At 49.1% G+C, this 20,450-nt stretch overlaps 1 protein-coding gene and 1 long non-coding RNA gene across 4 annotated transcripts in view; both read right to left on the bottom strand.

Annotated features, from left to right (window-relative positions):
- Positions 1 to 315: 315 nt before the first annotated feature.
- LOC123351266 lies at positions 316 to 5,836 on the bottom strand. Its single transcript, XR_006573967.1, has 3 exons — positions 5,823 to 5,836; positions 4,756 to 4,795; positions 316 to 361 (listed from the first exon to the last, which is right to left on the bottom strand). It is a non-coding gene; the product is annotated as an uncharacterized LOC123351266 (long non-coding RNA).
- Positions 5,837 to 10,021: 4,185 nt separating this feature from the next.
- The window catches only part of LOC123351286 (T-box-containing protein TBX6L-like), a 59,866-nt gene continuing 49,437 nt past the window's right edge, over positions 10,022 to 20,450 (bottom strand). For all 3 annotated transcript variants that reach the window (XM_044990590.1, XM_044990589.1, XM_044990591.1), the window contains exons 7-13: positions 19,793 to 19,895; positions 18,564 to 18,728; positions 17,757 to 17,903; positions 16,668 to 16,738; positions 15,428 to 15,519; positions 12,188 to 12,383; positions 10,022 to 11,773 (exon numbers count right to left, since the gene is read on the bottom strand). In XM_044990590.1, coding sequence (XP_044846525.1) covers positions 11,347 to 11,773; positions 12,188 to 12,383; positions 15,428 to 15,519; positions 16,668 to 16,738; positions 17,757 to 17,903; positions 18,564 to 18,728; positions 19,793 to 19,895 — 1,201 coding nt within the window. In that variant the 3' untranslated portion in view covers positions 10,022 to 11,346. The remainder of the gene's footprint in view (positions 11,774 to 12,187; positions 12,384 to 15,427; positions 15,520 to 16,667; positions 16,739 to 17,756; positions 17,904 to 18,563; positions 18,729 to 19,792; positions 19,896 to 20,450) is intronic.

Below are 20,450 nucleotides of genomic sequence, written 5' to 3'. Positions count from 1 at the left end.
GAAAGAAGAAAAAATCCCTTTTAAAACAAAACAAAAATAAAGCTGGAGATTTCCATTACATGCATCCGACGAAGTGGGTATTCACCCACGAAAGCTCATGCTCCAAAACGTCTGTTAAGGTGCCACAAGACTCTTTGCTGCTTTTAAAAATAAAATAAATGCTTTTCAGGCCTTTATACAGAAAAAAGCAACAAAAGACGTGCACTCATCTAATTTTGTCCCTGTGGCCCATCACCTTTAATCTCTCCAAGGACAGGTTTCCCCACTTATAACACAAGGTATGGTAATATTTACCTGCCACATCCAGAGGTTGAGGCTTCATTAGTGTTTGCAAGCTATTCCCGTCCCCAGATGAGCAGTGCTAGAATAGAAGTGTTGTTATTCTGCCCTTCAAGAAGATAATGTGTTTCCAAATGTTGTACAAAAACAAAAGCAAGGCTACTTTTGGAGTATGCTGTGTAAACCACTCTTTTCTAAGCCCGTGCACATATAAACTAGTCCTGAAATTCTCTGATTCTTTCCTAATAGTTTAAGCAAGGTGAATCCTGGCAGTAAGTCTGTGTCTACATTAGGGAATTTTACAAAGCAATTCTACTGCTGAACTGATAGTAGCAATGGTGGGAGACAGTGTAGACAAGGTTCTGGTGGCCTCTCCTCTGGGCATTTTTACCACCCTGTAAATTAAACTAATTTCAAAGTAGTCTAAAGGGATTCAGTGCCAAACTCTCATTGAAATTCAATGGGATTTGGGGCTCCTTTCAAAACCCCATCCTAAATCTGCCAGTTTAGCACAGTCAGCAGTTGCTCAGGTGAACACTTTTTGGGTAAAACAAAAAGGAGTCCTTGTGGCACCTTAGAGACATGGGGCTTGGCTACACTTGCAAGTTGCAGCGCTGGTAGAGGCTTTCCAGCGCTGCAATTAGTAACTGTCCACACCTGCAAGACACATCCAGCGCTGCAACTCCCTGGCTGCAGCGCTGGCTGTACACCTGGCCAGGTTGGGGTGTAGCGATTGCAGCGCTGGTGATCCAGCGCTGCTCATCAAGTGTGGACACACACCAGCGCTTTTATTGGCCTCCAGGGAATAAGGAGATATCCCAGAATGCTTTAAACTAAATTACTCCCTTTGTTTTGTTATGCAGCCTCTCTTTGTTTTGTTGTGAACCTCCGGAGCTCCCCGTTTCTACCGGAGCTGCTTATCAGCTCCTGTTTGCTGTGATCAGTCTGTGAACAATCAAATGAGATCCTCCTCCCTGTTGTGAATGAGCTCTGTGGAGCTCCTCCGTTGCTGCTGCTATCTAAAAAACAAACACAGCTCCTGTTTGCTGTGATCATCTGTACCTGACTGTAAACAATCAAATGAGAGGCAGGCAGGGAAACAGCGGGGAGTCGTGTTGCCTGCATGCTGTTTGCAATTAAGAGTTAAGACTAAGGGGTCGGAAAAATGTTCTGATTTTTCAAGTCAGGAAGCTAACACACAGTGTTGGCTCCAAAAATCCACTCTCTCTTTCCCCCCGCTCCCTGTCACACTAGACCCCACTCCACCCCCCTCTTTTGAAAAGCACGTTGCGGCCACTTGAATGCTGGGATAGCTGCCCATAATGCATCACTCCCAACAGCGCTGCAAATACTGCAAATGTGGCCACACACCAGCGCTGGTAGCTGTGAGTGTGGCCACACACCAGCGCTGCTTCTACACAGCTGGATGACCAGCGCTGCAAACTACCAGCGCTGCAAACTGTAAGTGTAGCCAAGCCCTAACAAATTTATTTGGGCATAAGCTTTCGTGGGCTACAGCCCACTTCACCAGTATCTTGCTGATACAGACTAACACGGTTACCACTCAAACTTTTTGGGTAAAATTTCCTAGTGTAGACAAAGCTTTGAAGTTCTGTGCTAACTTCAGCCAGGCTCTGCTACAGCGCATCGCACTGCCCCCAGGACAGGAGATACGTGACATTCCTGCTTGGGAACCTGCTCAAGCCACAACTGGAACCTCACCAAGGTTCAAGAGTCTTCTTTGATGGAAGGAGACAACTCCTTTGCTCTCCTGTGGCTTGGCTAATGTCAATTCCAATTTGTATTACGATTCAGTCTCAATTCTGAGCGCCTCTTGCTCCTGGCCATCTGGCTGAAAAGCGACATCCCCAACGCCATTGGGGCCTCGCTGTCACACTCCAATAACTAGTTTCCATCCAGCATTGAAGCAGGTTTAACACGCAGAAGAACGACTAAGTGCTGAAGCATAAAACATTTGATTTAACCACCACTGAAATGCTACGGATTGGTAAAGCTGGATGTGAGCTGGTTTACAGTCTCGGACACTGAGCAGTCCCTATCTCCCACTTAAGACCCCATTTGACTTTGGAAACCCAATGTTCTATGGCAGGTGCCCAAAACGGTCAGCAGATTCCAGCCACTGAAAGGCCAGGGCTATGTATACATAGGCTCTGATGTTCGTGTTAGCTATATTTCCTTCCCCTGCTCTTTTAAAGCCAGTCCCTCAAGGAGCCATTTATTAGGTGAAATACTGCAGGACCAGGTCTCCTTGTGGTATTTCAGTTCCTCAATGGCAGGACTGGTTGAAGATCAGGTCTCACATTATCATCTTTAGGGCACTGGCCAGTCACAGCTGGGCTTTTGGCTGAGCTTCCAGGAAGCACCATGGTAACAAGAAGCAAGGCCTGATTAAATTCTCTTCTAATAAACGCGGACATTACAAACAGGCCCAAATTTCATCTCACTAGGCTGCCCAAAACTTCTGCTCTGAATACTGTTGAGCTGCAAAGTGGGCCATGAGCCTTGGTCTGGATCAAAGCTTCATGGCACTTTGGCTCAAGGGCAAGCCCTGTCTACTAGTGGCAGGAAACACAACTCGCCATGAGACCATTCAGAGCACTGTGATGGGCATGCTGGGGTCAGGGAGGGGGCTTTTCTTGAGATGTTTCCCTGCTGGATAGAAGATGCAAGTGGAGCAGATTTTCCCCAGGAGAAGCAGACTGTTAGAAAAGCAGAGACAGACAGACAGACGCTTTTGCACATCAAAGGAAACAAGATCCTGAGAGGCTTTCAGGGATACGCACAAATCAATAGTCTCCTTTTAAATACCAAGCGCATTTGTTTGAGTGCAGGGAGATTAGTCCCTCAGGATGGAAGTAAGATGGGGGACTATTAACAGACACACTGACAGGAGGAAGGGGGAGTTCAGAAGTGTGCAGTTAGCCAGGGATGTACATGCAGTTTATCTGGTAGCCTCAGTGTAAGAGAGACTGTCAGGGCTCCCCACTACCTCTCAGCTCTAAGAAATCTCAGCAACAGCAGCTAAATTAGCTTCATTCACAGGAGACTCACTGCCCTTGCCAGTGGATTCTGAAAAGCAGTATTTGCCCAACAAAGTCACCAATGAAAGGGGGCCTTGTTTTGGGGTTGAAGCAGTGGACTGGGAGTCAGGATATCCCAGTCCACCCCAGCTCTGTCGTAGACTTTGGCCAAGTCATTTAACCTTGTGTGCCTCAGTTTCCACAACTGTAAAATGGGGATTATTACCTGTCTATGAATTTCTATTGTGTCCAGCAGTGTAGATACTATCTCATCACATTGGGGTGGGAGGTTGTGCAGCTTAATTAGTTTGTCTGTAAAGCAAGATCCCCCTAGGGAAGGGCAGAAGATTGTAGTGCCATGCATCTGGCTTGAGGTGTAGGTCTGGTCTATGATTCCTGAAATATCCCAGTATCCCTGATGGTTATATTGAAACTTGTGTTTTTAATTTGGTTTCATTGGCCCAGTTTCAATACAATCCTCAGGACCTTGCTACAAAAACAGGGCAATTTTTACCAAATGTCCCTGTCTGCCAACCACTCTTCAGAGGTCCTTGGAACAGCCATCACAAGTTTTGAGAACTAGGAGCAGGAGTGGCTTTGCATGACTGGGCCTGTTTACACTCACCAAATAGGCATTCAAGGCTCACTGTCCATTTAGGGAAGATTCTTTCACCCTCAGTGAATTTGTTCTGACACTCTCTGGTGAGTGAGTGGTGATCCTGGAACTGCTCTAGCTAGAACTTTGCTATGTTACAAGACCTCAACGCCAACATTCTGGAGCCTACAGTAACACACAAAGCCAACAGCCAAAGATGGGGAGGAGGCATGCAGCGTGTGGGTACTGTGAACAGATGCAAGTGGAAGGCTGCCTGGGTAGGCAGGAGAACGGAAAGCATCACATCCCGGACTAGATCAACAAACGCCCAGTGGCATAATGCAAATCAGGCATTTGTGCCTACACCCTCCCACTACAAATGACAAATGTCAGTTTCCCAACCGCTTATTACAAACTATTAAAAACCCCAGCATCAGTATGGGATAGTGCACAAAGCCCCAAGCCACCCAGATCTGTCACCTTCAGCATGCACCAAGGCCCCTCTGCTGAGGCCCTTGAGAAGGGCTGGTGCCCATGGGCTGAGCACATTGTTCAGACTTTGACTTCATCTTTGGTCAGTTGGGTTTTTCTGTTTTTAAGGTGAGGATCTGGCTGCCGACACTCAGGTTTTTGGGAGTATGGTTAACTTATGCAAAGGCGCCTAGGTGAGGTGTCTGCACCAGTTCTTCAACTCCAGCTGCATCTTCCAATTCCCCTTATGGGCACACAAAATCTCCTGCCCCCCTAAGGCTTTAGTAGAGAGTGGAGGGAAGCCATCAAAGTCTCAATGTGCCCCCACCAAACTAGAGAAGATGGAAATTAAATGTCTGTTACACTCACTGAGCGGCAATGTCTGGTCAGGCACCCTTTATTAATACTCCTGCAAATTAAAAGAAAAGACAGCTCACTGTGGAAAGCAAGAGGCAGCTTTACCACCTACACCACAGCACCTCTCTGTACCATAAAACACAGCTACCACAACCACACCGTGACTTGAACGAGAAACACAAAATAAAGTTACAAGGACAAATAAATTTTACAAACGATGAATGTCCTCAGCTCCATCCAGGGTGATCGCTCACCCCAAACGGCAGAGCCCGTTAACACCGGCGAGAGTGATCGCACCTCCTTAAAGCTTCGGTTGCTGAAGGGCAGATCTCATGGTGCCAGCAGCAGGCTGCACCTGGGATCTAACTTGCCATTAGTGAGCAATGGTGGGGGGGGGGGAGTTTAGAGATGAGCTCACTTCTCCCTGCAGGGCCGGGCGTGCGCAGGGGGGGCTGGGGGGGGGGACACGGCTTTATGGCTTTACAATGGTCAAGGGGGCATTAACCCAGAGGCTGCCCTTGGCGATCAGCCGCTGAGAGGGTCCCCCTGGGAGCCCAGCCCGGCTCTTGTTAGTTAAGTGGCTCTTAAGCTGCGCAGTAAAAAGCGATTCCGCATGAAGCGCCACCGCGCGTCACCGAGTCATTCCTGGAGGAGGCTTTTCCGCCGGGCCGCTCCGAAGGCGGCAGCGCGCAGAGCTCGGGGGACGCTCTCGGCTACGGCGGGTTAGAAACCGGCACCACTTCGCCGGCTGCAGGCGGGCGGCGGTTTAACGGGCCGAGCCGGGGGTGGAGCAGCTCCCCCCGCCCGCAGGGGGAAAAGCCGCCCCACAAACTCACCCGTTCAAACCCTTCCCCCCCCCCGCGCCCACGGGCCGGCCCCGCCCCGCGCTCACCCCCCCGCGCCCACGGGCCGGCCCCGCCCCGCGCTCACCCCCCCAGCGCCCACGGGCCGGCCCCGCCCCGCGCTCACCCCCCCAGCGCCCACGGCCCCGCCCCGCGCTCACCCCCCTGCGCCCACGGGCCGGCCGCGCCCCGCGCTCACCCCCCCGCGCCCACGGGCCGGCCCCGCCCCGCGCTCACCTCAGCCGCCTGCAGCCAACGCTGGCAGAAGCTGCTAGAAAGTCTCTCGGCCTCGGGGTTGGACCAGCCAATGAGGGCTCGTTCTGATGATGTCATGCTTCTAGCTTGTTTTTTATTGGCCGATTGAAATCTCTTTCCCTCCCGCTCTGGGAGCTCGGCGAAGGGCTTTGATTGAACTCAGCTGGCAGCCAGGTGTTTAATGAGTGCGGAGCCAAACGCCCTGCGTTTGGGGGTTGCCACTCAGGCGTCTCCTCCTATGGGCTGGGTGGAGGATTATTTCCCTTCCCCGTGCAGGGGCCCCCTGAAAACCACCTTAGAAGCTGCTTCCCTACACGTGTCCTTTAGGCGATGTCTCATTGAGGAGCCCAGCATAGCCACAGGAGTATAGGCAGGGTTGGGAGGGGCTAGCCACCCTGCGTACACCCCCTCTCCCCCACACCCTCTGGGTATGTACTTAGGCAACAAGCCAGAACTGTTGCCCATACTAATGCAGCTGCATTACTATTTTTAGCACACAAGCATGTGTAGGATCAGAGGGGTAGCCCTGTTAGTCTGGAGTTGGACAAAGAGTCCTGGGGCACCTTATAGACTAACAGAAGTTTTGGAGCATGAGCTTTCGTGGGTGAATACCCACTTCGTCAGATGCATGTAGTGGAAATTTCCAGGGGCAGGTATATATATATATATGCAAGCAAGAAGCATGTGTATGTCTAGCAGAGCTAGACATACCACTGAAATTTCCACTGCTTGCATCCGAAGAAGTGGGTATTCACCCACGAAAGCTCATGCTGCAAAACGTCTGTTAGACTATAAGGTGCCACAGGATTCTTTGCTGCTTTAGCAGAGCTAGGAATCACAGCCTAGCTCCAATGTAGACAGAGCCTCAGGCTGCATGGGCACTGAGAACAGGAGGCTCTCTAACTGCCCACTGGTGATGTGCCATGGAATACTACAAGCTGCACTGCAGACAGAGAGAAGGCATTTTTACTAACACGCTATCTGCACTGAGCAGGGTTAGCCAAGGCCCAAGAGTTCAAAACCAGACAGGCAAACCAAAATAAACATGGGTTTATTTTCACCTTGAAATGAACACAGACCCCATTCCCAATGCATCCTCATCCCACACCGGCATCCTATAGCAAACAAACAGAACACTTAAAGAAAGAGCATCCTTCAAAGAATTAGTGCAAGAAATTCTGAATCATAACTAAGTATGCAAGTGGATGACCATGGGATCATGGACATGACAGGGAAAATGCCGAAAGCTTTGTTCAAGAACATGGTCAAGAGCATGTCACAATGTTTGTCACCAGGTACCACCACTAAACTGGAACCAATTATGTGTTTGAAATAGGACACACAGCAACCACACTCCAGATTTTACTTTGCTGCTGCTAATGACGTGCCCTCCATGTGTGTCGTTTCCTTTTTATTAAGGCTTTCAGGGGGCCTTTACAACAACATGTTACACGCACAGAGGAAGCAGCAGCAGTTCAGATGAAGTCATATAGATTTGCAAAATGCCAAAGCCAAACAGAAGCAAGCCAGTGAAAACTCTAAGGAGAGGTCAGAAAATGGAGTCAAATACACATCTGGGGGTAAGAGACTAAACCCTTAGTAAAATTATAACAAAGCTGTCCAGTCTCTAACCACAGAGAGCAGCAAGAAAGGAAAATGGATGTAATGCTCTGAGTAAGGCCAGAACGATTCACCAAGAACTGTGTAGACCTGTTACATAACAGAAAACTGAGGAATAAAGGGCTCTCCCTCTGCATGAAGCTGGATTTCTGTGTTCTATATTCCCAAGGCTGGAGGTTTATTAGCCAAGTCTGACTAACCAGCCATACCAATAGCCCATTCACAGGTGCCAGCCCTCGCAGAACTATTTTTGACAACTTGAACCACTGCCATGACCCTATTTCTAAAGATCCCCAGGAATCCTTTCCTTTGCAACAGGGCTACCCAGTTCTCTTTGTGAAGTGTTCTGACTGACTCACCGTCAGAGCTTTCTCTTCAAAGCACTTTTCAGACATTAAAGTAATTCTGCCACCACCCCTGTGATGCAGGAAAAAAAACCATCATCCCCATTTCACAGAAGGGGGACTGAGACAAAGAGGTGAAGTTAGCAGTCTGTGACAGCAAAGGCATGTAGATTCTTTTCTATAACTTTTCTAGGCCATCTTGTTAGTCTGGTTTTAATGGCGGTTTCAGCATGGTAGCCGTATGACCAATGTCTTCTGGGAGAGAGAGCAACAGGGGAATCTTCCACAATTTAAATTCTGTTGCATTCCTTGTATTCAAAGGAACTAACAGAAACCTGCAGTAATTTTGATCACTCAAGAAGTCTGAAGTCTCTAAAGATGGTGACAAATTAATTGCTAGAGGTTATTTCACATCAGTTATTCCAACCCAAGTAGGACGGTCTGTACCTCACCCGGCCTTCATCTCAACTGGTGCTAGGACGGTGTGAAATAGGGAAGTTTGGAGGATAAAAATAAAACCAAGGCACTTTTTTGGTCCAGACCAGGGGTAGGCAACCTATGGCACGCGTGCCGAAGGCGGCCCATGAGCTGATTTTCAGTGGCACTCACACTGCCCGGATCCTGGCCACCAGTCCAGGAGGCTCTGCATTTTAATTTAATTTTAAGTGAAGCTTCTTAAACATTTTAAAAACCTTATTTACTTTACATATAACAATAGGTTAGTTCTATATTATAGATTTATAGAAAGAGACCTTCTAAAAACGTTAAAATGTATTACCAGCACACGAAACCTTAAATCAGAGTGAATAAATGAAGACTCAGCGCAGCACTTCTGAAAGGTTGCTGACCCTTGGTCTAGACCATGCCCCTTTTTTAGTGATCCACTTGCCCTAGCACCTGGGTGCTGTACCAATCCCTATTTGGGGCAGAGAAGGATCTAAAGGAGCAGTATGTATGCGGCTGCAGCAAAGTTAAGCCCTCATTTCTGTTGCTGCTTATCTCATATCCACTCCGTGGAGCTTAGAGGAGGCACTCAATCTCTCTGTGCAACTCACACTCACAATGCAAAGGTAATCAGCAATGCACTAATTATATGAGAAAGTCATTAGTCCTGGGCACTGAGGGTTTAATAGATTATCAGTAATTTGCAATAATTACTTTTTCAAAGTAATTTTAATAATGTGCAATAAACACAACCTGACACCCCCACACTACAGACACGCAATGCTGACTCCCCCACACACTGACAATGACACACTTACGCCACACACACCAAAACATCCACACCTTAAAGGAAACATACAAACCCCTGACAAACTGAGACACACACCCACTCACAACTAACACCCCTGCTCCATGCTCTCTCTCTCTCTCTCACACACACACACACACCACGCTACACACTCAACTTTGTGAAATCCAGTACCCACTCCAAATGACACACCCCAACTCCCCACTGACCAATACATACCAAACTGTAGTTTATTTCAAGTGTTACAAGAAAACATTCTCTTAAATAACGTCAGTCAGTCTAGGATCATGTTTACCACCACAGGAGAAACAGAAAGCCCCTTCCAAACAGGACTCCTATACAGCTGTGGTTCTGCACTGGGGCATACCAGGATGCTGCTCCACTCAACAAAATACAAAAATAAAAAACAGAGTAAAATGCAAGGACCTTCATTCAAAGTGACGAGCTATTTACAGCTGCGAATGTAACAGAATAGCTCTTCCAGAGGAAGGGACCCCAGAGGTAATGGAGGGCAGCTGCTCTCCTGCCCAACTGCACTGAGTACATTCCTAGAGCGGGTTCCAAAACAGCAGCAGCACAATGATGTAGTTGGACAGCCTAGAAACCACAGCAGAGCACCGACTGTTCAGAACAATAAACGCATCAGGCAACTTACATTTGGAACATTTTTTTCTAAAAGCAAATGTCCAATGAGAAGAGCCAGCTTCGTTAAAGCTTGTGCCTCGTCAGGACCATTTCACAGATTACAGGGAGAAGGACAGTAACTACAAGTGAACGGGCCACTTCTCTGGAGCCAGCGCCGGCTCCAGGCACCAACGCAGCAAGCAGGTACTTGGGGCGGCCAACGCAAAGGGGCAGCATGTCTGGGTCTTCGGTGGCAATTTGGCGGCGGGTCCCTCGGTCCCTCTCGGAGGGAAGGACCTGCTGCTGAATTGCCGCCGAAGAATGAAGTGGCGGTGGTAGAGCTGCCGCCAAAGTGCTGCCGATCGTGGCCTTTTTTTTTCCCCCTGCTGCTTGGGGCAACAAAAACACTGGAGCCGGCCCTGTCTGGAGCTGTGGGAGAACCAAAGGTGGGGGACATTTGAGATTTACAGTGAAAAACACCTTCCCTCACAAAGACAGAGGTCAGCATAACAGAGTGAGCTCTGCTAAACATGGTCCTATTTCGGTCAATATCAGACCCTTCCGAGAACTCCCAGGGCATCTCCCAAACGCCACCAGCTCAACTGAAAATAGCAACAAAAAGGACAACGAGAAAACACTGGGTTAACACAGGGGTTCTCAAACTGGGGGTTGGGACCCCTCAGGGGGTCACAAGATGATTACATGGGGGGTCGCAAGCTGTCAACCTCTACCTCAAGCCCCACATGCCTCCAGCATTTATAATGGTGTTAAATATATTAAAAAGGGTGTTTAGTTTATTGGGGGGGGTCGCACTCAGAGCCTTGCGATGTGAAAGGGGTCACCAGTAAAAAAGTTTGAGACCCACTGGGTTAGCAGGTGTGAATTGAGTAAGGCTAAGGGAGCTGGTATGACGACACATGGAGACAAACACAGACACTTGCAGTCATTGTGTGCAATGAACTTGGATCTGCCTGTGTGACCCTTCCAACTCTGCTTCAGGAGCACATGCATTGCTGCATCTTCTCCATTACACAGCTTTAGGGAAAGGGCCACGACTATGGCTGTACTTTCTACGGTCAGTTATTGGGGTTGTCTACAACACTAATTGAAGGCGGCACTGCAGGGACATTGACTGGTTCGTTGTCTGGCATGTCCTTACAATGCCTGCATCCACACAGCCACTATGCTTATGGCTGAACTGTTTTGGTGTGTCCACCTGTGGTACATTCTGTGACACCTTAGGCATATGTCCCCTGGCTAGCATTCTTCTGGGAGCAGGGGCTTTTGGGTAATTTCCAAACACAAGATACAAATGCATTTTAGGTTAGAGTTAAGAAGCTGGCTGAACCAGTGCAGCTGCAATGCTAGTGACTTCCCATCCACACTTTGCAGGCAGCATTGTAGAATACATTGATTCAGACAGACCTCAACTAATGGAGGAGTTGCAACCAACCCGTACAACCAGTGCTTGAAGGACGGCTGTTGACTGGGGGCACAAGTTGTTGTACGGATGTTGCGAGATTAAACGTGTCCCAGCCTATGATTTGTTGCAACACCTCTTTGCCTACTGTAGGCAGGGCCACAAGTTGACAATCCCAGAGCAAATTTTAAAGTGGTCTTCCTTACAATGTTCTTTGAGTTCTTTCATTGGGAAGAATCCTCCCCTTCACCAGCAGGCATAGGGGAACAAAGGGTACTGGCTCCAGTCTGCCATGCTCCCATGGGCATGCCCTGAAGCCCCTTGAGTATTATAATCTGTGGAGAAGGGAGAATAGCTCATTGCCCTGTACTGGCTGTGGGAAGGTACCATCCATTGGCCTAGGCCTTGCTCGGTGCCATATGGATTGTACATTGGCCCTCTGGCGCCTGGTTTCCCAGCAGAGTCTACAGCCATGTTGACCACCCCAGTATAGTCCTGTGGAGGAGGTAGTGGAGGGTGGAGTGTAGGCAGGTTGGTGAAACCTTCTGACAGCTGTTTGGAATCTTGCTCGGGCACCGTGGCTATATCTACTCGGTGGGATCTGGCCCGGAATTCATTTAAAGCGAGGATGTCACGAGCGGGCGCCTGCTGCGTATCCCCATTGTCATGGAACCTGAGCCTAGAAGGTGGAGAAAAGAGGAAGGAGTCAAACCTACCACGTCATAACATTCTTGAATTAACCAACATTGTTTGTGGTTCAAAGCTTGATCCAGGGAAGTGGGGGAAGCCAACAACATGGGGCAGCTGCCTCCCCATTCAGTTTTAAACATCAGCTACCCTTCTGAAACAAGGGCACTTATTAGTCTCTGTATCTGCCTTCCTGCTTATCTACTTCCCTCCATCCCTGTGCCCTCTTCCTGACACTCCTGCCCCTACCTCTCTCTAACAGGACGCATTGGGTCCTCTCACGGATAAATATCCCATAAGGAGTCAGGCTGCACAAGGGACATGCCAGTCCTTTCCAGTAAGTATGGGGAGGACCCGGACCCTGCTCACTACACATAAATAGCTGGGAGTTGAGACTCACCTGTATGTCTGGTAGGAGGAAGGTGTTGGCACTTGCTGCTCTCTGGCACTTGCCTCTCTTTGGTCTGCTGGTGCTGGTGACGCTACAGGGATGGAGTGGCTGCCGTTCTGCTCGGAGACCCAAAAGGGGTACCCGCCGCTGACAGGAATGGAATTACTCTCTTCCTTCACCTCCACATTCTCATCCTTCACAAAATCTGACTCAAGCAGGGGAAAGAAAGTGAAAAAAGGAGAGAGGGGGAAGAGGGAAACCAGAGCTCAGTAATGGTGGGTTTCAGTTAGACGCAGGTGGAGGTCCCCCAGACGGAACGGGAGGTGGGAAGGTTAAGGCGTTTGTAAATAGTCTAAAATGTCTAATAATTAGCAGGAATCTTCTTACATTCCATTAATCAGAAACAAAGGGCAAATGTTTTTCTAATCTCTCTCTCATTCTCAGCGAGAGATTCTGGAGACTGTGACCGACAGACTAGGGATTCAGCTGGAAATCAGAGACTGAAAAGATCCATAAGGGGGTCAGAGCCTCCTAAACTGTTGCTGGTCACATGGTGTTTGGGCTGGCTCCTCCTCCTCTCTAAACTGCACTAAAAGACAGCTAAAAAGACACTATATATTTCCCTAATATCCCTCTTCCAACAGCTGTAGCTGCCATAGCAGTATTAGATCATCAGTGGGACGGGACATGGCTTTTGCAATCATAAGTGGGAGGGGAGGGATTTACCAGACAATTTCTACAATATGGTCCACACTATGAAAATTTAAAGCAGCCCTGTTTTAAGTCATTGTGTCTGGCATAGGAAGACCCTTGCTCCGGATGCCTTCCTGAGGCTGGCTGCAGCACAACATGCCCCACTGCCTCAGTTTCTCCTTCTGTTTGCCCATGAAAAGAACACAGACCCTCAGAGACCAGTTCAAAGCCTGCTTCTGTGCATAATTTATTCCTGTACACCAGTGCATGAGTTCCCCTGAAACCTTGCAGGAAGACCATTCTCAGCAAACCCGCAGTAAAGATGTAAAGGTGGAACCATTTTCCCATTCCCCTCTTCAGGAAACACATCTCCAGGTCCCCCACTCAAGAGTCAACAGCAGCTCTGTGTTCCCAGTTCCTTTTGCCCCTGACACAGGACACCGCTCTCCAGGCCATCTGCCTGAGAGCAACCAGATGCCTTAATCTACCACAGCCCCCAAGTCAGGTCTCCTTCAAGTAAGCTCCTCACAGAGTTCCACTCCCCTTCTCCTGTTTACAAAAGGTCTCTCCAGGACCAACCCCTTGTTATGGGCGTCCTCATGCCAAGGGCTCCCTGCAGCATTCCTACTCCCCAGGCCTCCTTGCTTGGGAGTCCTACCCTTGCTCAGGGCATGTCCCCCCATAGTCCCAGGTTTGGCCTCCCCTGACCAAGCTGGAGCTTCTCCTTTTGTCTAGGGGCCACTGTCCAAGCCTTCCGCTCGTCAGGGGTTCGGTTCCAGTTCTCCTCACAACTCGGCTCTCTCCCCCAGGGCTCCTCCAGCTCTGTCCCAAGCAACTCTTGCCAGTGCTCATGTCTCTGAGCCTTCATAGGTGCTGACTTCCCCTTATTCCCGTGGGTGCTCGACCCCTCTCTGCCCTTGGCCTCACCCCCACTCCACCCCTTCCACGAGGCCCCACCTCTTCCCACCTCTGCCCCGCCCCCATTCCAACCCCTTCCCCAAAGTCCCTGCCCCTATTCCAACTCCTTCTCCAATCCCCGCCCCAGACCCGCCTCCTTCCCGGAGCGCGCCGGGTTCCCGCTCCTCCCCCTTCCATCCCGCAATGTGCTAATGCACGCTGCCAAACAGCTGTTTGGCAGCAGCTAGGTGGGAAGCGCTGGGAGGTAGGCGGAGGAGCGGGGACGCGGCGCACTCAGGGGAGGAAGAGGTGGGGTGGGGGGGTGAGGGAAGCTTGGCTGCAGGTGGAGGCAGAGCACACACTCATTTTTCCCCGTGGGTGCTCCAGCCCCGGAGCACCCATGGAGTTGGCGCCTATGCCTCAGGCAGCTGTAACCCACCTCTCCTGTACCTGACTGTGCTCTCCAGGTCTCAGACAGCTCTCACCCACCAATCTCCTCACTTCAGGACCCAGATGTCCTCTTTTAAGCCCAACTGGGAGTCAGTTAAGCAGTCACAGGTGCACTGGCCTCTTTCCTCTTGCAAGGCCAGTGTCACCCTATGACAGTGTCCATCTCCCTGCCAATGCCAGGTTGTTCCCTACAGGACATTTTCTAGTCCATTGTCCAGTCTAGTTGTAAAGGTTTCCAGCAATGGGGCTTTCTGCACATCCCATGGGAAACTCTTCTGCAACTGACTAGAGTGGAAGACGGTAGTTATTGTGTATTACAAACGTGTTCTTACATATTTCTCTCTGAAAAGTAACTTGTAAACAGCAGCATACGAATCCTAACAGGGACTCCCCTGCTGTATGCTAGATGCTCCAATTCTTTCCCTCATGAGTATAAAGATTCCTCCTTCGAATGGGGTCTGGTCTTCTATGCTTCACGTCGCCTGCCCCATTTTGTGGCAGTTAATGAAGGGCCAGATCAACCCAACAGACTACAATTTTATGTGCCCGGCCTGAGTCTTAACCCTGTAGTGGCATGTCAGAAATTGTTCAGATTAAAAAGCCAACTTAGTTGGTTCTGCAGCCCACCTTTGTCGTCCCCAGTGCCAGGTACAGCTTTGCTCTCCCTCCCTGCCATCAGTCAGCATGCTGCCCTTCCACTGTGCCTGGCCAGCACACAGCTGCAGCTCCTCCTTACACCCACTGGCAATCCTGCAACCTCTACTGTTCAGTGTCTGGACAGTCGCTTTTCGGAGGTCCCCTTTGCTGCTCCTGTCCCCAACACCCATCCACCTGCCTCATTCCTCACCTACCTCTCCCATGCTGCTCCGCCTGTTCTCCCTTGATGCCCAGGACCCCACATTCCAGCTGTCACTATGTACTTGACCCTACTTCAGGCTATACCCCCAACTACCACATATTCCTGCCCCTTTGCTCATGAATTAAGGTGTGAGAATTAAGGTGCAACATTCCTTTTCTTTTCTACTCAAAAAGACCTGCAGTGTCCTCTAAAATCCCTTCCCTTGAGGCCCAGGATTCACAGGCCTGCTGATGAACATGGCCCCTTGCAGAAAGAAGCTTTAGCAGAGCTGTGTTAATGCCCTTTTTCTTCCCCCGTGGCGTGATCCCTGCTGGTGAGCGCCTCTCCAGGTTTGTTGTTGCCAATATTACCAGATTCCTCAGCACCAGACTCTGTTTCTTCTGGCAGCTTCCTCTTCTGGCCTTTGGCTGGACTAAATTTCTGGCCTTTGGCTCGCCCTTCCCTGCAAAAAGAACAATGTCTGGAGGCAGTTCATACGCAACCTTCCTACTCAGGTGCCTGTGCTGGGGACTCTGGAGCAGACACAAAACCCTATTATATTGTGGGAAGCAGAACGGCCAAGTACCCATCAACATCTGCAAAAAGAGAGGGTAGGAGTTGATGTCTCCCATGTTTTTGAAGCTGCACACTGGCTGGCAGGGCACCAACACAACAGTGGGGTTGACTTCTTGGAAATGTACGTGTCCAATGAGATGCAATTAGTTATGCTGGTTGCCACTAGAGAATAGGGATCAGGGAGAAAGACTGAATTACCCCATCAGGATTCAGGCACTTGGACTAATCAGTGAATGGATTCTATAAGTTTTACAAAATGCTCCACGACACTGGAAAACCTCAGCGTTGGAGGTTTGAACAATGATTTTGTGAAAACGGTCCAACATCATACATATATACTATAAAATATTGTGGGGCTTTTGTTTGAAAGTGGGACCATTTCTGAGGGAACATGGACCCAATTTAACTCAAAAATGGTCCTATTAGGTGAAAAACAACCTTGAAATTTTCAAAATATTCTTTGGATGAAAATCAGTTTTGACCCTTTCTCCAAAACTCAAGGCATTTTCCAGGCATGAAAAAAAATTGCAAATATTTTCATGAAAAGTTTTGATTCTAAACATCCATAGCTTCACCCCTCTCTTCTATCTGCTTTCATTTGCTCTTAAGTTTTCCTGTTATCTCATGCACTGCCCTCAGGCCTGACAGACGTCCTCCCTGGGGGTGGCATCCAACTTACTCTTCACAGTAACTGGGGGGAAGGAGGAGGATGGAAGTAACCTGAATCTTAGAATTAAGCTGACATCAAACAGGGACAGCGATCTACAGCAGATCCTCTATTTTAAGTGTTCTCAAACTGGGGGTCATGACCCCTCAGGGAGTCGTGAGGTTATTACATAGGGGGTTGCAAGCTGTCAGCCTCCACCCCAAACCCTGCTTCACCGCCACCATTTATAATAGTGTTAAATATTTTTTAAAAAGTGTTTTTAATGTATAAGGCGGGGGGAGGGGTGTCTGACTGAGAGGCTGGCTTTTGTGAAAGGGGTCACCAGTACAAAGAGAGACACTGATCTATTCGGTCAGGAGAGTTTCTACCTTCGAGTGTTCTTCCCATGTTCCCGGAATCCCTTAGCAAATGGATTGTTGTCAATCTTGAGTTTTGTGATCTACAAGTAGAGACATGAGATCCAGTATTAGAATGAGCAGCTGCCAATGGTGCCATGTTTGACTTATCCCACTCTGAAGCAAGATCCCTGGCACTAACAACTGCTCTATGGATAAATGTCTATCCTGTGGTCTCCATCTGAGCGCCTCACAGCTTTACTGTATTTATCCTCACAACAGCCCGCTTTACAGAAGGGGAACTCAGGCGCGGAGAGATTAAGTGACTTGGGCAAGTTCACACAGGAAGTCTGTGGCAGAGAAGGCAACTGAATCTGGGTCTCCCAGGTACCAGATGAATGCCCTAACCACTGGTTTCTCTTTTCTCTCTACATTAATTTAAAATGTAATTTCAATTTCAAATTCAATTTAAGCAGCAATAAATGCCTCACTTTAAGTCATCAGATACAACAAATTCAGAGTCTGCAAGGCATTAAAACACCAGCACTACAGACCCATGCAATACCGTACACAAATTGCTGGAAAAATGTCCCTCCATCTCCAGCTGATAGAGACTTCGCTACGGGAAGTGCATGGGTGACAAGGGGTGACAGGGATACTTGTGCTGTCCCAGATGTGGGCATGGAGAAGGTTATAGGTATCACACTCACAGACAAGGGAAGAGGGGAGTACACCTGTATTACCCACAGGGGGGAAAGGGGTACTCCTGTTGCATTCAAAAGGAAGAGGGGAGGTGATTCATATATTGCCCATATAGGGGAGAATTCCACCTGCACTATCCTCACAGGTGGGAGGGCCGTGTAGTGTTATCTGCAGAGGAAGAGGAGGGGAGAGGCCCTTTGTGGGCCACAAAGGGCAGTGGAGGATCTTTTCCCTTGGGAGCAGGTTCTGGTGTTAGGGACAGTCCCGATATTTGGGTCTTTGTCTTATATAGGTGCCTATTACCCACACACACACACACACTCCTGCTCTCCTGATTTTTCACACTTGCTGTCTGGTCACCCTAGGTGTTAGGGACAGGGTATTTCCAAGGGAGTAGAAGGCTGGTCTCATACACTCTACCTGCTCATTCTGGTAGGCAGTGACCGAGGTGAAGACAGTCTCAGGGAAGCTGAACATCTGGAAGATGCTCCAGCGGGCACTGAACAGGTCGTCTGCCTGAACGATGTGGAAGCGAGGCTTGTAGCGGTGCATGGAGTGAAGGATGATCTGGTGGAGAGGGAGAGAGGAAGAATTCCATTTGTAGCTTGGCTCAGTTGGATTGCTAGTGCCATATTCTGTAGTTGCCACCCACCCCTCAAGAGTGACCACCTCTTCTCTGTGATCATTCAAGCTCCAGCTGTCTTTAGTCATTCGTGTTTTCTGAGGGGACCCAGGAATTGGGGTCTCCCCGCATATTCCAGCAGTGGCAGCATGTACTGAGCCCATCTCTGGAAGCTGGTGAAAGGAGGAATATTGCAAATTCTAAGTAGGGTGCCTCCATCTTCTAGTTGCATGACTAGGGCAGTAAACCTAGTGGCCTTGCAGTGGGGGTGACACAGTGTGGAAGGAAAGAAATTTTAGCCTTCTTCCACTTAGACCTGCTAACATATCCTGAGTCAATGCTTTGAGTCATCAAGAGCCACCAAACCTATGGTGCTGTAGTCAGTAGGCTGAAGAGTATGTACTGCCTACAGATACCAGGGCCCTGCAGCATGAACCCTCCCCCACAGACTGCACGTTTCCCATTTGTAACAAAGTTTCACGTAAGTTTCCAAATCATTTAATTTCTCATGACGCCAACATTCTATTTTCAACCAAATCTTCCTTCCCACAAATTCCTAGATAACAAGTTCCAGGGAGCAGAGACAAACCCAGCTCTCATCTTACATGTCCGTGTTGATCCAGGGTATTGTTGGTGAGCTTCAGCTTTTGGAAGGAGACAGGTTCTTTCATCCAGTGGCTGCCGGGAGCTGGAGAATCTGGATGTATGTATGTACGACAGGGGAGCTGTGGCTCTGCTTTTCCAGCAACTTCCCATTGATCCTTATTCCACTGGGGAAGGCAAAGCAGGAAATTCCATATCAAAGCAACCATGACTCCAACGCCTTTGCTTCACTGCTTAAGGCTGTGGAGCAGTGGTGCCTAAACTTTTCCTGTCACCCCCCCCCCCACCCCAGTAATGGAATCTGTCTGCATTAAGGTGGCCAGACTGCAAGTGTGAAAAATCAGGATGGGAGGAGGGGGGGAAATAGGATCCCATATAAAAAAAAAGCCCCAAATACTGGACCTATCCCTATAAAATCTGGACATCTGGTCACCCTAGTCCGCATCCCACCTCCATTACTGCACAGCCAAGGCTTTCTCAGCAGAGGAGCTTGGGCTGGAGGCAGAGCTGGCTTGGAGGCAGAGAGGGAATGAGAGCTAAGCTAGGCTGGGGGCAGAGCAGAGCCTGAACAGAGCTGCGGCTGGGGTGGAGTGGGGCTGGGTGGCACTCCCTCCCTGCCCTCCCAGGGGTGGGCATTGGCCTTGCCCTGCACCCCACTGGATGTTCCTCCATGCCTCCGACGGGGGGCACACTCCATAGTTTGGGGACCCCTGCTGTGGAGATCTCTAACATAGGTAACCTTGCCAGACAGTGGAGCGTGACTGACGGCTGTCACAGAGGCACTATATAATGCTCCCATGTCAGTGTCCAAGTTCAGGCCCCAGTTTGCTCTCGCTCTCTCTACTGCCTTCAAAGCACTTTGCAAACATTAAGTAACTAATGGCTGAACGGTTATTGTGTCTGTGATTCAAAATCAAATTTGCACAGTTCACAAATAAAAAAAAAAGAAAGGTTATTTTTCTAGGGGCTGATTCAAAAAAAGGCATAAATCCTCCAGAGAGCATCTACTGTGCAGTGCTCTGAGGGGCATTTCTTCCTAACCCGGGCTGGTGAGCAACTAGTGCCTGGAGCATACAGATGGATACGCCTTGTGCAGGGGTCCAGGACACAAGTCCCATTTAAGATGTATGGTGACTTCAGTGGTACCTGGCTTTACACTGGCTCTCTGCAGAGGGATTTATTTCACTAAGCAGAAAGAGCAGACAGAATAACTTTTTAAAAAAGTATTTACCTTGTACCTGAAGTTGTCCATTGGCACAAAATCCACCAGCATGAGGTACTTAGCATACGGGATCAAGCCAGAGACTTTGATTTTGCACTGTGGAAACATTCGTCTGAAGAAGAAATAAAAGCTGCATTATAAAAAGTATTGGGTTTTCTTTAATGACCCAATCAGGTATTAGGTCTTATTTGCTCTCTATCAGGTAAACTGCTGGTGAGAGCACCACTAGCGTAGACTAGCTGTGAGCATTTTTACCAGCCTATTGTCTAATCCAGCTCAGAGCAGGTCTAGATGAGACAGTGGCTAAAAGGCCAGCAGTTGCAGGTGGCCTGTCTATTCTAGTGCTCCTACTGTTACAACCCCCAGAATGCAGCAGTGGGAAATTTAAGAAAAAGTTAGTGTAGCCCAGGTTTCAGGCTTACACTGTTTCTAGCCCTGGTGCAACTGTAGCAGAGATGGAAAACAGCTTAGAAACAGTTGTGTAGGCGGCACACATTTGAAAATCTATTGAGTGCTCCCCTAGCAAGTGCCCACCACCTCCATTCCTCCTTATGACCCTGAAAGAGCCTTTAGCCCCTACACTGCAAGGACTTGTTTCCCAGCTCTTCCTACCCACTGAAGTTCCTGTGTCAAGTCTCAGAGGCTCTGGCACCCTCTCTGCTGGCTT

This window comes from Mauremys mutica, chromosome 16 (assembly GCF_020497125.1).
Source record: "Mauremys mutica isolate MM-2020 ecotype Southern chromosome 16, ASM2049712v1, whole genome shotgun sequence".
Lineage (NCBI taxonomy): Eukaryota > Metazoa > Chordata > Testudines > Geoemydidae > Mauremys > Mauremys mutica.
The sequence above is the reverse complement of the archived record's forward strand: the minus strand, read 5'-3'. Positions and strand labels throughout refer to the sequence as shown.